General features: G+C 44.5%; 1 protein-coding gene across 2 annotated transcripts; it reads right to left on the minus strand.

Moving 5' to 3' along the window:
* Window positions 1-60: 60 nt before the first annotated feature.
* dis3 (DIS3 exosome endoribonuclease and 3'-5' exoribonuclease) lies at window positions 61-14,572 on the minus strand. 2 transcript variants are annotated; one of them, XM_064963938.1, is made up of 20 exons: window positions 14,261-14,572; window positions 13,717-13,874; window positions 13,053-13,246; window positions 11,261-11,334; window positions 10,822-10,989; window positions 10,209-10,484; window positions 9,860-9,997; window positions 9,091-9,237; window positions 8,738-8,854; window positions 8,477-8,578; window positions 8,097-8,161; window positions 7,921-8,005; window positions 7,675-7,802; window positions 6,445-6,531; window positions 5,917-6,073; window positions 3,798-4,012; window positions 3,188-3,356; window positions 860-1,018; window positions 561-622; window positions 61-484 (listed from the first exon to the last, which is right to left on the minus strand). In XM_064963938.1, the coding sequence occupies exons 1-20, from the start codon at window positions 14,477-14,479 to the stop codon at window positions 472-474; spliced, it is 2,733 nt and encodes a 910-aa protein (XP_064820010.1). In that variant the 5' UTR covers window positions 14,480-14,572; the 3' UTR covers window positions 61-471. The 2 variants fall into 2 exon arrangements, with proteins under 2 accessions (XP_064820010.1, XP_064820009.1); XM_064963937.1 differs by lacking the exon at window positions 561-622 and adding an exon at window positions 660-782.
* Between the last annotated feature and the right edge of the window lie 2,624 nt (window positions 14,573-17,196).

Consider the following 17,196-nt stretch of genomic DNA (forward strand, 5'->3'; position numbering starts at 1 on the left):
TGGCTACATTTGAATTAAATGCATCTACTCCAATCACAAAACAGAGACGAGCCAAACAGATGAGAAAAGGAACATTGGCTAAAACCAAGAGCTTTATTGAGAGTTGTACAAGGTAACATTCCTTCCTGAATAGACCGTACAAACTCTATGGGTCAGGACTAGAAATACAATATACCATTATGTCTTGCCACAGTATAGCATTCCATTCTACACGTTACCGGCCTCCCATTCTACACGTTACCGGCCTCCCATCAACGTTTACCTGGAAGGATGACTTTCTATAGGTCAAGGAAAAAAGGTTTTAAAATCTTAAACGTATTAACCACAGAATGTTCTGTGCTTGTAATGTAGGAAAAGAAAAAGCTAAACATTTAAAATAATCTATAACTCAGCTAGGAGAACAGTCTGAGGATGGTGTTGTTCAACGGTCCAGTTTAGCTCTCTTGACCTCTGGTTCGGACGGCGCGACACTCACTCCAGAGATCTAGAAAACAACAACAATATTAGTTACATGTCCAAGCCTGAAATGAGTGATTTGACATGACAGAAGGCTATTTTACCTCAGACACAAACTGTTACCTGAACGTGGTTTTAGTTCAGAACTTCGACCACCATAGGATCTCTGTAATGACAGAGAGATTCAGTTTGAAACAACGTACCACAGGTTCGACCAGGGACATCCTGATCTTCTGGTGCTGGACGTTGGACGCATCCAGACTGATGGTCACTTTGACCTTGTCAAACATGTTGAAGGAGTGGCCCTCCACCGTCAGACTAGGAGCCTACACACAGAGTTACAGTTGATCCATACACACAAAAAAAAATAGCTTTACTTTTCTCTGACACACAGCGAGGGTACCTCTTCGTTGAAGATCAGTTTGGGGCTGGGTTTATCTTTGTTCTCAAAGAACACCGTTCCCTCCAGACCAAACTTAGGGATGAGGACGATGATGGCGTTCTTCCTCACAAACAGGATGAAGCCCTCTTCGTTCAGGATGCCTCTGCTCTTGAAGAACAGCTGGAGGAAACAACACGTTATCTCGTCAAACAGATGGAAACAGGGAGAGGCTGCCCAGAAATGTTCAATAAGAAATGCTATTTTTCCAATTTCCGTTGCAAAGCATTTTGCTACAGTGCACTAATGAATATGACCTAGATGTCCTTTTGTAAAAATGGGTCCCTCGTCTTCAATGGGACTTCCTGGTTAAATAGTTGTGAGTCCAGTACCTGTGTGTGGAAGGCTAGAGGCTCTAATAGGTCAGTGTGTTGGGTGAGTCCAGTACCTGTGTGTGGAATGCTAGAGGCTCTAATAGGTCAGTGTGTTGGGTGAGTCCAGTACCTGTGTGTGGTAGGCTAGAGGCTCTAATAGGTCAGTGTGTTGGGTGAGTCCAGTACCAGTGTGTGGTAGGCTAGAGGCTCTAATAGGTCAGTGTGTTGGGTGAGTCCAGTACCTGTGTGTGGAATGCTAGAGGCTCTAATAGGTCAGTGTGTTGGGTGAGTCCAGTACCTGTGTGTGGTAGGCTAGAGGCTCTAACAGGTCAGTGTGTTGGGTGAGTCCAGTACCTGTGTGTGGAAGGCTAGAGGCTCTAACAGGTCAGTGTGTTGGGTGAGTCCAGTACCTGTGTGTGGAAGGCTAGAGGCTCTAACAGGTCAGTGTGTTGGGTGAGTCCAGTACCTGTGTGTGGTAGGCTAGAGGCTCTAACAGGTCAGTGTGTTGGGTGAGTCCAGTACCTGTGTGTGGTAGGCTAGAGGCTCTAACAGGTCAGTGTGTTGGGTGAGTCCAGTACCTGTGTGTGGTAGGCTAGAGGCTCTAACAGGTCAGTGTGTTGGGTGAGTCCAGTACCTGTGTGTGGTAGGCTAGAGGCTCTAACAGGTCAGTGTGTTGGGTGAGTCCAGTGCCTGTGTGTGGTAGGCTAGAGGCTCTAACAGGTCAGTGTGTTGGGTGAGTCCAGTACCTGTGTGTGGTAGGCTAGAGGCTCTAACAGGTCAGTGTGTTGGGTGAGTCCAGTACCTGTGTGTGGTAGGCTAGAGGCTCTAACAGGTCAGTGTGTTGGGTGAGTCCAGTACCTGTGTGTGGTAGGCTAGAGGCTCTAACAGGTCAGTGTGTTGGGTGAGTCCAGTACCTGTGTGTGGAAGGCTAGAGGCTCTAACAGGTCAGTGTGTTGGGTGAGTCCAGTACCTGTGTGTGGAAGGCTAGAGGCTCTAACAGGTCAGTGTGTTGGGTGAGTCCAGTACCTGTGTGTGGTAGGCTAGAGGCTCTAACAGGTCAGTGTGTTGGGTGAGTCCAGTACCTGTGTGTGGAAGGCTAGAGGCTCTAACAGGTCAGTGTGTTGGGTGAGTCCAGTACCTGTGTGTGGTAGGCTAGAGGCTCTAACAGGTCAGTGTGTTGGGTGAGTCCAGTACCTGTGTGTGGTAGGCTAGAGGCTCTAACAGGTCAGTGTGTTGGGTGAGTCCAGTACCTGTGTGTGGTAGGCTAGAGGCTCTAACAGGTCAGTGTGTTGGGTGAGTCCAGTACCTGTGTGTGGAAGGCTAGAGGCTCTAACAGGTCAGTGTGTTGGGTGAGTCCAGTACCTGTGTGTGGAATGCTAGAGGCTCTAATAGGTCAGTGTGTTGGGTGAGTCCAGTACCTGTGTGTGGTAGGCTAGAGGCTCTAATAGGTCAGTGTGTTGGGTGAGTCCAGTACCTGTGTGTGGAATGCTAGAGGCTCTAATAGGTCAGTGTGTTGGGTGAGTCCAGTACCTGTGTGTGGTAGGCTAGAGGCTCTAACAGGTCAGTGTGTTGGGTGAGTCCAGTACCTGTGTGTGGTAGGCTAGAGGCTCTAACAGGTCAGTGTGTTGGGTGAGTCCAGTACCTGTGTGTGGTAGGCTAGAGGCTCTAACAGGTCAGTGTGTTGGGTGAGTCCAGTACCTGTGTGTGGTAGGCTAGAGGCTCTAACAGGTCAGTGTGTTGGGTGAGTCCAGTACCTGTGTGTGGAAGGCTAGAGGCTCTAACAGGTCAATGTGTTGGGTGAGTCCAGTACCTGTGTGTGGAAGGCTAGAGGCTCTAACAGGTCAATGTGTTGGGTGAGTCCAGTACCTGTGTGTGGAAGGCTAGAGGCTCTAACAGGTCAATGTGTTGGGTGAGTCCAGTACCTGTGTGTGGTAGGCTAGAGGCTCTAACAGGTCAGTGTGTTGGGTGAGTCCAGTACCTGTGTGTGGTAGGCTACAGAGGCTCGCTGTGCGTACTGGGCCATCTTGTGTCTGTAGTTGAGGTTGTTGCAGAGGGCAGACTGCTTGTGTTTGTCCATCAGGTCTGGGTAAGTGCTGTCTGCTCCAATGGCTACAGCCAGCAGCCGATGCACGATGATGTCAGAGTATCTGTAAAGGTTACAATCACATCAGAACCAGGGGGGGGGGTGTGGACGGACCAGTCAGGAGTAGAGGAGGGGGTGGGGGTGGACCAGTCAGGAGTAGAGGAGGGGTGTGGTCCAGTCAGAGATAGAGAAGGGGGGGTGGAGGTGGACCAGTCAGGAGTAGAGAAAGGGTGTGGTCCAGTCAGAGATAGAGAAGGCGGGGTGGACCAGTCAGGAGTAGAGAGAGAGTGTTTGTTCTCACCGTCCAATAGGTGAGGTGAAGTGTGTGTTCTCACCGTCCGGTAGGTGAGGTGAAGTGTGTGTTCTCACCGTCCGATAGGTGAGGTGAAGTGTGTGTTCTCACCGTCCGATAGGTGAAGTGAAGTGTGTGTTCTCACCGTCCGATAGGTGAGGTGAAGTGTGTGTTCTCACCGTCTGATAGGTGAGGTGAAGTGTGTGTTCTCACCGTCTGATAGGTGAGGTGAAGTGTGTGTAGATAGGAGAGGCCAGCCCATAGTGGTGGAAGTCACTGTCCATCCCGGAGCAGAAGTACACCGCCTGCATCATGCAGCGTGTTGCTAGGATACGCAGCAAGGTGTTGAAGTAAGGGAAGCCGTCCACCTGGGCCGCGTCCAGAGAGTCAGCGAGAGCCTTGGCCGAGTCCGTGTGGATCACCAAGTCCTGAGGGGAGGGACAACAACGTGAGGACTACATTACACTGATGTCAGAAACAACAACGTGAGGACTACATTAGACTGATGTCAGAAACAACAACGTTAGGACTACATTAGACTGATGTCAGAAACAACAACGTGAGGACTACATTAGACTGATGTCGGAAACAACAACGTTAGGACTACATTAGACTGATGTCAGAAACAACAACGTTAGGACTACATTAGACTGATGTCAGAAACAACACCGTTAGGACTACATTAGACTGATGTCAGAAACAACAACGTGAGGACTACATTAGACTGATGTCAGAAACAACACCGTTAGGACTACATTAGACTGTTGTCAGAAACAACACCGTTAGGACTACATTAGACTGATGTCAGAAACAACAACGTGAGGACTACATTAGACTGATGTCAGAAACAACAACGTTAGGACTACATTAGACTGATGTCAGAAACAACAACATTAGGACTACATTAGACTGATGTCAGAAACAACAACGTGAGGACTACATTAGACTGATGTCAGAAACAACAACGTGAGGACTACATTAGACTGATGTCAGAAACAACAACGTTAGGACTACATTAGACTGATGTCAGAAACAACAACGTTAGGACTACATTAGACTGATGTCAGAAACAACAACGTTAGGACTACATTAGACTGATGTCAGAAACAACAACGTGAGGACTACATTAGACTGATGTCAGAAACAACAACGTTAGGACTACATTAGACTGATGTCAGAAACAACAACGTTAGGACTACATTAGACTGATGTCAGAAACAACAACGTTAGGACTACATTAGACTGATGTCAGAAACAACAACGTTAGGACTACATTAGACTGATGTCAGAAACAACAACATTAGGACTACATTAGACTGATGTCAGAAACAACAACGTGAGGACTACATTAGACTGATGTCAGAAACAACAACGTTAGGACTACATTAGACTGATGTCAGAAACAACAACGTGAGGACTACATTAGACTGATGTCAGAAACAACAACGTGAGGACTACATTAGACTGATGTCAGAAACAACAACGTGAGGACTACATTAGACTGATGTCAGAAACAACAACGTGAGGACTACATTAGACTGATGTCAGAAACAACAACGTGAGGACTACATTAGACTGATGTCAGAAACAACAACGTTAGGACTACATTAGACTGATGTCAGAAACAACAACGTTAGGACTACATTAGACTGATGTCAGAAACAACAACGTTAGGACTACATTAGACTGATGTCAGAAACAACAACGTTAGGACTACATTAGACTGATGTCAGAAACAACACCGTTAGGACTACATTAGACTGATGTCAGAAACAACAACGTTAGGACTACATTAGACTGATGTCAGAAACAACAACGTTAGGACTACATTAGACTGATGTCAGAAACAACAACGTTAGGACTACATTAGACTGATGTCAGAAACAGTCCCTATTTTGTTGTCCTTCGACCCGGAAAGGAACAATTGTCCCCAAAAAATATCAAGCCTCATTAAAACTGTGTTTTAGCTGGAACTATTGTCTATAGATGTCATTAGACGTGTTTTAGATGTCTAGTCTGAATATATAGATGTCATTAGACGTGTTTTAGATGTCTAGTCTGAATATATAGATTTCATTAGACGTGTTTTAGATGTCTAGTCTGAATATATAGATGTCATTAGACCTGTTTTAGATGTCTAGTCTGAATATATAGATGTCATTAGACTTGTTTTAGATGTCTAGTCTGAATATATAGATGTCATTAGACGTGTTTTAGATGTCTAGTCTGAATATATAGATGTCATTAGACTTGTTTTAGATGTCTAGTCAGTCTGAATATATAGATGTCATTAGACGTGTTTTAGATGTCTAGTCTGAATACGTAGATGAACCTTAGACTTGGCAGCCTTGTTGAGGATGTCGTAGTTAGATGGAGGAGGGGCGGGGTGCTTCCTCAGGAGAGCGCACTCTGAGAACTCATCATAAATCTTCTGAGCGACTGAGATGTTGGCCAGCAACATGAACTCCTCCACCATCGAGTTGGTCTCCCTGGGGAACAATAAAGTTATTTGAATTTGAACCCATCGATACAGCGTGAACATCAAGTCTCTGAGCAGAGATCTACTGCTGGATGTTATAACCCAGTGACAAGGTAAAACTGGAAACAGCAGGATGCTTTGACAGGCCACAAAAAGCGTGTCAATATTCATGTGAGTTCACCTGAACTTGTTGAAGTTTAAACCACGTTAGTCAGGGTCAAAACGACAGCACTGTATCAAGCACCATGAATAGAACCTTATTTTAAATTCTATATTCTAAAAGCCTTATTTTAAATTCTATATTCTAAAAGCCTTATTTTAAATTCTATATTCTAAAAAGCCTTATTTGAAATTCTATATTCTAAAAGCCTAACAACGTACTTGAGTTCCTTGGTCTGTAGGTCTATGGGGTCGTGAGTCTCACTGTCGATGTGGAAGCGAACCTCGGGCGAGGAGAGAGTCAACGCACTGAAACACACAACGGAAAACCACCATGTTAGATTACCAACAAAGACATGTATTTATACATTCCACACAGAGTACAACATATAGATTAATGACACCATCAGCCAGATCAATAAACACAATCAATCCATCAACCAACTAATCACCTTTGGGAATACATCAATCTGTCACAGTTCTAATGATCTGTCTCTTTTAACAGTTAGGGAAAAGGTTATCAACTACTGACATCACAGACCCTTCCTCTATCCTGTCTGTTCAGGCCTCGTAACCTCTTACCCTTCCTCTATCCTGTCTCTTCAGGGTCCTGGCTAGTCTGTTCAGGCCTCGTAACCTCTTACCCTTCCTCTATCATCTCTTCAAGATCCTGGCTAGTCTGTTCAGGCCTCGTGACCTCTTACCCTTCCTCTATCCTGTCTCTTAACCTCTTACCCTTCCTCTATCCTGTCTCTCCAGGGTCCTGGCTAGTCTGTTCAGGTCTCGTAACCTCTTATCCTTCCTCTATCCTGTCTCTTCAGGGTCCTGGCTAGTCTGTTCAGGTCTTGTAACCTCTTATCCTTCCTCTATCCTGTCTCTTCAGGGTCCTGGCTAGTCTGTTCAGGTCTAGTAACCTCTTACCCTTCCTCTATCCTGTCTCTTCAGGGTCCTGGCTAGTCTGTTCAGGTCTAGTAACCTCTCCTGTCTCTTCAGGGTCCTGGCTAGTCTGTTCAGGCCTACCCTTCCTCTATCCTGTCTCTTCAGGGTCCTGGCTAGTCTGTTCAGGCCTCGTAACCTCTTACCCTTCCTCTATCCTGTCTCTTCAGGGTCCTGGCTAGTCTGTTCAGGTCTCGTGACCTCTTACCCTTCCTCTATCCTGTCTCTTCAGGGTCCTGGCTAGTCTGTTCAGGCCTCGTAACCTCTTACCCTTCCTCTGTCCTGTCTCTTCAGGGTCCTGGCTAGTCTGTTCAGGTCTCGTAACCTCTTACCCTTTCTCTATCCTGTCTCTTCAGGGTCCTGGCTAGTCTAATCAGGTCTCGTGACCTCTTACCCTTCCTCTATCCTGTCTCTTCAGGGTCCTGGCTAGTCTGTTCAGGTCTCGTAACCTCTTACCCTTCCTCTATCCTGTCTCTTCAGGGTCCTGGCTAGTCTGTTCAGGCCTCGTGACCTCACCCTTTCTCTATCCTTCGTTTCTTCAGGATCTTGGCTAGTCTGTTCAGGCCTCGTAAGCTCTTGGTGGTGTCATCATTCATGTTGGCGTCATCAATCCTCATCTGGGCCTCGGCGTACGTCAGCGAGGCCTGGAGGAAGAATTATCTTTCAATTCAATAAACTTTATTGATCCCTGAGGGGCATTTCTTACATTGTCTCAATCACAACTGTTACATTGTCAAATGTGTGAGTTTCCTCCCCCTCTACCTTGGAGTTGATGACACTTTTAGTGAATCTGGTCTTGACTATCTCAGCCTTGTCGTTGATCTCCCATATACAAGAGAAGGCCAGCCTACCGAGAGGAGACACCAGGAACACCACTAACGGTAAATGACAACAACAACAACAACATATATGATGTCTTCAGGAAGTCTTAGAGTCACCTCTCCACACTGGATCGTAGAGAACACAGGTTGGAGCTCAGCAGTTCAGGAACCATGTCGATCCTCTGTGGGAGACAATCAGCTGTGTTAGCAATACAACACTCAAATGGAACCCTATTCCCTATACAGTGCACTACTTTTGACCCGGGCTCTGGTAAAACAAAGTAGTGCACTTATATAGGGAATAGGGTGCCGTTTAAGACATGTAATTATTGATATCTATCCAAGGTTCTACGTCAGTCCCTATTTTGTTGTGCTTCGACCCGGAAAGGAACAATTGTCCCCAAAAAATATCAAGCCTTATTAAAACTGTGTTTTAGCTGGAAGTAGCTAGCTAGGGTTCATCAAGGTCACTATGTGATGAAACAGATGGTCTGTACCCTTCCAGTCAGGTAGACTGTAGTTCCTCTGTTGGCAGCCTCCAGGTCCATAGCGTTGCCTGGCCGGATGAAGTGGCTCACATCAGCAATGTGGACACCAACCTTCAACCCACAAAGAAACACACACACACGATGACTTCTCAACTTTCAATTCTGTTCCACCATATTACCGATTAAAATAGATTCTGTTACCTCATCCAAACATTCACCCCGTCCCAATAAAATGCTGTGGTAAAGCGTGTTAGTTCCTCAGTGTCCTACCTCTTGGTTTCCATTGGGCAGGTCTCTACAGTGCAGAGCATCATCTATGTCCGTACAGCCAGGAGGATCCACACTGCAGACAGTCAGGTTCCTCAGGTCCTCTCTCACAGCCATGTCCTGATAGGAGATCAAGGTTTAGTGATGCATTATTACCTGTTATAAGCATGTTATGAGCCTTTATAAAGCTTTATAACCACACCATAATGCAATTATACCAACAGGCTTTAAGTAGTGTTACCAAATTGTTGATTGGTATAGCTACAACAATGTAGCCACCAGCTGACAACCATTGATATATATGTCTTGACACAAAATGGCCGCCATAACAGAACCCCCCTGTGCGGTGCAGTTACCTCCTCTGTGATGTTCCAGGGCATCTTGGGGAGGAAACTGAGGACGGCCTGTGAGAAGTCCTGGTGAGGGACATCATGCTCCAGCAGTAGCACCTCCGTCTCAGTCTCATTGTCCCCTGCACTTCCCAGGCTACGAACAAAATGGCCCTGAGAGGAGGAGAGAGGGAGAGAAGGAGAGAGGGGTGGGTGAGGAGAGAGGGAGGAGAGAGGGAGAGAAGGAGAGGAGGAGAGAAGGAGAGAGGGGTGGGTGAGGAGAGAGGGAGGAGAGAGGGAGAGAAGGAGAGAGGGAGAGAAGGAGAGAGGGAGAGGAGGAGAGAAGGAGAGAGAGGAGAGAAGGGTGGGTGAGGAGAGAGGGAGGAGAGAGGGAGAGAAGGAGAGAGGGAGAGGAGAGAGGGAGAGGAGGAGAGAGGGAGAGGGGTGGGTGAGGAGAGAGGGAGAGAAGGGTGGGTGAGGAGAGAGGGAGAGAAGGAGAGAGGGAGAGAAGGAGAGAGGGAGAGAAGGAGAGAGGGAGAGAGGGGTGGGTGAGGAGAGGAGAGAGGGAGAGAAGGGTGGGTGAGGAGAGAATGGTGTCTAGTCTCTGCTAGTTTCTCAAAGACAGAAAGAGGAGAGATGAGCCGTTATGATTGAGGTGCGTTCCAGGTCCTCTTCATTGCAGTCGAGCTGCACATCTCATGTCCATCACACACTTCTCCAGGCATTGATATCCCATAATGATACGTGATCATCTGAGCAGCCCAACTGTAATAAAGAGGACCTGAGAGACACATACATTGGGGTATCTGGAGTGCTTGGGCCAGCCGTCGACGGCCACCATGATCCTCTGTCCTGCCAACGTGGCCGCCTGGCGCGTCTCTATACGGATCCTGGGGATACGGCGGTCGGCCGGGGTGAAGAGGTGACGGGTCGCCTGGGAAGGGGAGGACGGGGTGTAACAGACCAGGAACAATGAGATCTTCGTCAGCACAAAACAAGTACGACAGACGACAAAATAATCACAAGAGAAACCAAAGCATGGTGGTATATGCATCCATATGGATAAATACTCATGTAGGATTTCTGAAGGGTTTGATTTGATTGATGTGTTGATTGACAGAGCAGAGCGAGGTGATGCTAGTTACCTCTTTGATTTGGGACAGGAAGAGCATGCCACAGAAGGGTCTCCAGTTCCTCTTGATGATGCCCACCACCCTGCCTGTGGGCTTCCGTGACGCCGCCCCAGACGGACCACTCTTCAACTCTGCCTCCTCCTCCTCTGTGACATCATCCTCCTTGGGCCCCTCGTCCTGCAGCACCACAGAGGACGGAGCCACCCATTGGTTCAGAGGCAGGATCTCCACAGCAACCAGGTCCTGATGGACAGCCCTGTTCAGGTTCTGCAGGCCTTGGATCAGAACCTGAGGGGCGGGACAGGAAGAGGAAGTGTTACCATGGTAACCATCACTGTTTCGTTTACATTTCCCATCCAATCATTCACTCACTCACTCATCCCCATCTCGCCAGCTGGCACATAGAACAGCATCAAATATTCTCCACTCCCATTCAATGGTAATGGAAGAATAACACTGTTGATAACTCACTTTTCCAACCCAGATACATGAACAGAGGAGTTAACTAACGATGAGGAAATATTCAGCAACTTTTGGAGGACTTAAAGAATGTTCCATACTTCTATGGCAGGTTACACGGCCAGAATCCACGAATGAACATGAGCTATGCTTCAGCAGCACTCACCTCTGTACTGTCATCTCCTTCTCCGTGGACAAACACAGTAGCCTCCAGGTAGTTGTCTCTGCTAGCCCGGAACGTTCCCTGTTGGAAGGTCCCACTCTTAATCCCAGACTGGATCCTCGACAGGGGCAGGTGCTCCGGGAACAACACCTTACTGCTGGTGATCTCATTCTGGGGGAGGGAGAGAGAAATTAAAGGGATAAATTCAACGAATAACCATGAATATGCAGATCTAACTTTCTCTATGAATATGCAGATCTAACTGTCTCTATGAATATGCAGATCACACTTTCTCTATGAATATGCAGATCTAACTTTCTCTATGAATATGCAGATCTAACTGTCTCTATGAATATGCAGATCTAACTGTCTCTATGAATATAAAACAGCTGCTGTAGAAAGTACATATGTGTAAATGTGATATTGTGTAGATATTAGTTACCTTGTCATCGTTGGTCAAAGCCAGTCGATCCACCAGCTCAGGGTTGGCTATCAGACTCTTGACGTACTCCTCACCTGTGTGGAACAGATGATGGATGAAGATGGCATCTTCTAGAGTAAACATGTAGTCCACATCGACTAAAGTAAACATGTAGTCCACATCTTCTAGAGTAAACATGTAGTCCACATCGACTAAAGCAAACATGTAGTCCACATCGACTAAAGCAAACATGTAGTCCACATCGACTAAAGCAAACATGTAGTCCACATCGACTAAAGCAAACATGTAGTCCACATCGACTAAAGCAAACATGTAGTCCACATCGACTAAAGCAAACATGTAGTCCACATCGACTAAAGTAAACAGCAAACATGTAGTCCACATCGACTAAAGCAAACATGTAGTCCACATCGACTAAAGCAAACATGTAGTCCACATCGACTAAAGCAAACATGTAGTCCACATCGACTAAAGCAAACATGTAGTCCACATCGACTAAAGCAAACATGTAGTCCACATCGACTAAAGCAAACATGTAGTCCACATCGACTAAAGCAAACATGTAGTCCACATCGACTAAAGCAAACATGTAGTCCACATCGACTAAAGCAAACATGCAGTCCCCATCGACTAAAGCAAACATGCAGTCCCCATCGACTAAAGCAAACATGCAGTCCCCATCGACTAAAGCAAACATGTAGTCCCCATCGACTAAAGCAAACATGTAGTCCCCATCGACTAAAGCAAACATGTAGTCCCCATCGACTAAAGCAAACATGTAGTCCCCATCGACTAAAGCAAACATGTAGTCCCCATCGACTAAAGCAAACATGTAGTCCCCATCGACTAAAGCAAACATGTAGTCCCCATCGACTAAAGCAAACATGTAGCCCCCATCGACTAAAGCAAACATGTAGCCCCCATCGACTAAAGCAAACATGTAGCCCCCATCGACTAAAGCAAACATGTAGCCCACATCGGCTAAAGCAAACATGTAGCCCACATCGGCTAAAGCAAACATGTAGCCCACATCGGCTAAAGCAAACATGTAGCCCACATCGACTAAAGCAAACATGTAGCCCACATCGACTAAAGCAAACATGTAGCCTACATCGACTAAAGCAAACATGTAGCCCACATCGACTAAAGCAAACATGTAGTCCACATCGACTAAAGCAAACATGTAGTCCACATCGACTAAAGTAAACATGTAGTCCACATCTACTAAAGTAAACATGTAGTCCACATCTACTAAAGTAAACATGTAGTCCACATCTACTAAAGTAAACATGTAGTCCACATCTACTAAAGTAAACATGTAGTCCACATCTACTAAAGTAAACATGTAGTCCACATCTACTAAAGTAAACATGTAGTCCACATCTACTAAAGTAAACATGTAGTCCACATCTACTAGAGTAAACATGTAGTCGACATGTTGAATACACCTAGTATTGTGACCTTGTGTTTAAGGTTAAAGACAAGAACAGCAGTCTCATCTTGGAGTACTGAGGTAACAGATACTGTGATATTAAAGACAAGAACAGCGGTCTCATCTTGGGGTACTGAGGTAACAGATATCTGTGATATTAAAGACAAGAACAGCAGTCTCATCTTGGGGTACTGAGGTAACAGATATCGTGATATTAAAGACAAGAACAGCAGTCTCATCTTGGGGTACTGAGGTAACAGATATTGTGATATTAAAGACAAGAACAGCGGTCTCATCTTGGGGTACTGAGGTAACAGATATCGTGATATTAAAGACTTGAACATCGGTGTTGTTTCTCACATCTGTATGTGAGCAGGCCGGACTCCTCTGCTTTCTCCTTGTTGCCCCGGTCATTGGTCAGCAAAACAACCTTCAACCTCTTGTCCGTAGGGGTGTTGTTCAGGTGATCACTGTACCACTTGGTAGATATGCGGATGGCTCTGTCATTACGATCGTTGGCGCTTTCCCCCTGCTCTCTCTCTATATACGTTTCTCTGGAACAGAAGAATACAACCAATCGTCGCTTTGAAAAGCATTGATCACAAATCGGATGGACAGTTAAGGAGTCAGCATGCTTAAGTTCGGCTGGCGACCAGCCTGAGCTAAATTTACTTTTTTGCCTAGGAGATCTCAGTCACGGTTTTTCATCTGATTACGATGTTAGGTGCAGTATTTCTCAAGAGAAACCGCGAATAAGAACAGCTTAAAAGAAACCTTGCCAAAGTCCAAAAAACAAAACAAAATGTTGTTTGTCGTTTAATATACGCAAACTCTGCCAAACTGTTTTGGTTGGGAAACATGCGGACTTCAGTCTTGCTCCAACTTATTTCAGTCAATTGTTACATTGGCGTCAGTGGTGGGATAACCCCAAGGGTCACTGATTCAAAACCAAGTCAGGCTACACCTCCTTAAATCACTACAAAACAGTCAGTTATCTAAGGCAAACAGTATATCTATTTTCTACCTGTGATGTTCGTTAGTGAAAGTGTAGAAGTGTTTTTCCTTGTCGTGAAGGATGTCTTTCAAACGCTTGTAGATGGGAGCGCTCCTGTGGCGGACCTCTTGGAGTACAGTCTGCAGAATGATCACGTTCTTGATCAAGGGATCCTCCAGGATATCAATCTACAGACATTAAAAGGGATACTGACTCAGCGTGGTAGAATGTGACACCTGAAAGTTAAGTCAAATTAGTGTTCGCTAGATCAGGGGTTTTGCCCCACCACTACATAGCGGACTCAAATATCCAACTCATCATCAAGCTTTGATTATTTTAATCAGCTGGGTAGGGCAAAAACCAGAACGTGCCACCGCGGGACGGGGCATGACCGAGTTTGCGAAACCCTGAACTTGATAAGTGGGGTTCACACTTTCACTAGAGTCGTGTCAGACATCTAAAACTGTAGTGGTGCGGTGGGGAAATCTAGCGTTTACTTTAGACATGTACTTTTTTGTATTGATTTGTTGTTAATAATAACGTTTACGTTAGACATTATTGCACAGTAACTTACCTGGCTCAACACAATATTTGTGTCTGGGAGTAAATAGTGTGGGAAAGAACACAAGTTGCTTTCAATGCAAGCGTCTTTCTGCAACACAGTCTCTTCTTGCTTGCATTCTGTACAAACTTCACTTCCGCACCAAATATCGTCTCGCAGGTAATGCTCACGGACTATTTTCATGATCCCGCCTGATCGGGTTTTCTTTACGAAAGTTTTTGATTTCAACATTACTCCGATAAATATATATTACAACAGTAATTTTGATACGTTTCTACTCATAGGTGTACATCAACAAACGTTCCACCCGAGACCGATGTACACACGTGGGGGGAGGGTAGATAAAAACATTCCCGGGGTTTCCTGTGACGGATCATATTTGATTCATATTCTATTGTGAAAGTTACCAGATACTTTGTGTGCTTTTTATACATATATCAATGAAATGTGTGTATTTTAAAAACAATTTACGGGGAATTTTATGATAGATAATTAAATATGTCATAATATAATATTTTCCAACTCCGTGTAAAACTTTTTAAGGCCATCTTCTTTTTCTTCTTCATTTGAATGGCGGTGTGCAAACCAACGTCAAGAAGCATTACAGCTCCGTTGCGGGCTGGAGTGTGATAGACACAGTGCAAGTGCTCATCAACAACACTTGCGTGCAAAAGCAGGGTGGATACGTCATCTTGTTTCCTTGAAAACGGTCAGTAGCGACAGATAATGTAATAACTGACCATAATGGAATATTTGCTAATAATGTGATAACTTTTACATTTAACATTTTATAAATGCTGATAATGTAATAAATTGCCAATAATGTGTAATAAATATGCTGAACGCATAACGTAATAACATTTTTGAGCATAATGTAATAGTTACTACAGTTAGTTATTACATTATGTGTTGATTATGACATAAAGTGTGTAACTTTTTTTTCATTAATAGTGTAATGACGTCAATCAAAGATGAAGTCACTCTCTCTGTTTAATGCATATTAAGTGTCACACACTTGACAAATACTGAAAAGGCCAAGGTTGCTTCAGGTCAGTCGCAATGCCATAATACACAGGATTCAAAACAGCAACATGTAGCCATTACTACATCCCTTAATAATGGCAGCCACACATCCATGATCACCACTCTTGTTGCTTTGTAGAGCAGCTCATTGAGTTTAGTCCTGATGAGTTCTTTATGATCATCCTCCAGTGGTTTTCTAGTCTCACTGATAACAGTCAACTCAGGTAACTCACCTTTCAGGTTTACATGTGTGTACAGTTTTGGCTCAGAGCATGCCACACCTCCCTCCCTGACCCCTATCCTTACCCTTCAGGACAGAAAGGGTAGCGTCAGAGAGAGAGAGAGACATAGAGACAGAGAGACAGAGAGACAGAGTGAGTTACAGAGAGAGAGAGAGAGAAAGAGAGAGAGAGAGAAAGAGACAGAGAAAATCCTCTATTCCACGACCATCAGCCACTATTGTGAACACTGGTCTTCTTCACGGTGAGTTAAACAGATACATCTATCATTTTCTATAAAGAGGGTACATCTTTGGTAGTGGTCTCGTATCGTTGCTGAGTTTCACAGTTTGAAATGATCCTACATGATATTGATTGAGAGATGAGTCATTAAGAGCAGTTGGTAGCTGGGATTTCCGTATCCCTGTGTGTTTTTCTGAGATGTTTAACTTTGTTTCTTAAGGAAAGGAAATGGTTAGTGTTCTGTTATCACAGTTCTCAAAAGGTGCAAGCCATAACACTATTAAGCCATAGCAACACTAAAAAGCCATAACAACACTATTATCCCTTTGCAACACTATTAAGCCATAACAACACTATTAAGCCATAACAACACTATTATGCCATAGCAACACTATTAAGCTATAACAACACTATTAAGCCATAGCAACACTATTAAGCCATAGCAACACTATTAAGCCATAGCAACACTATTAAGCCATAGCAACACTTATGCCATAGCAACACTAAAAAGCCATAACAACACTATTAAGCCCTAATAACACCCTTTTAGCCCTAGCAACACAATTAAGCCCTGACAACACTATTAAGCCATAACAACACTATTAAGCCCTGACAACACTATTAAGCCATAACAACACTATTAAGCCATGACAACACTATTAAGCCATAACAACACTATTTAGCCATAGCAACACAATAAAGCCATAGCAACACTATTAAGCCATAGCAACACAATTAAGCCATAGCAACACAATTAAGCCATAGCAACACAATTAAGCCATAGCAACACAATTAAGCCATAGCAACACTATTAAGCCATAACAACACTATTAAGCCATAGCAACACTATTAAGCCATAACAACACTATTAAGCCCTAATAACACCCTTTTAGCCCTAGCAACACAATTAAGCCATAACAACACGATTAAGCCATAACACTATTAAGCCCTAATAACACCCTTTTAGCCCTAGCAACACAATTAAGCCATAACAACACTATTAAGCCCTAATAACACAATTTTAGCCCTTGCAACACAATTAAGCCATAACAACACTATCAAGCCATAACAACACTATCAAGCCATAACAACACTATTAAGCCATGACAACACTATTAAGCCATGACAACACTATTAAGCCATGACAACACAATTCAGCCATAACAACACTATTAAGCCCTAATAACACCCTTTTAGCCCTAGCAACACAATTAAGCCATAACAACACTATTAAGCCATAACAACACTATTAAGCCATAGCAACACTATTAAGCCCTGACAACACTATTAAGCCATAGCAACACTATTAAGCCATAGCAACACTATTAAGCCATAGCAACACTATTAAACCATAGCAACACTATTAAGCCATAGCAACACTATTAAGCCATAGCAACACTATTAAGCCACAACAACACTATTAAGCCCTGACAACACTATTAAGCCCTGACAACACTAGTAAGC

Source organism: Oncorhynchus masou, unplaced genomic scaffold, assembly GCF_036934945.1.
Source record: "Oncorhynchus masou masou isolate Uvic2021 unplaced genomic scaffold, UVic_Omas_1.1 unplaced_scaffold_873, whole genome shotgun sequence".
Taxonomy (NCBI): Eukaryota; Metazoa; Chordata; class Actinopteri; order Salmoniformes; family Salmonidae; genus Oncorhynchus; species Oncorhynchus masou.

Coding starts and splice junctions, on each gene's coding strand:
- dis3 (XM_064963937.1), bottom strand. CDS start 14,479: ATGTTGAAATCAAAAACTTTCGTAAAGAAAACCCGATCAGGCGGGATC. Junction 8,579..8,737: donor TGCCCAATGGAAACCAAGAG/GTAGGACACTGA, acceptor TGTGGGTTGAAG/GTTGGTGTCCACATTGCTGA. Junction 6,532..7,674: donor AAACGAAGGATAGAGAAAGG/GTGAGGTCACGA, acceptor TGTGTGTTTCAG/TGCGTTGACTCTCTCCTCGC.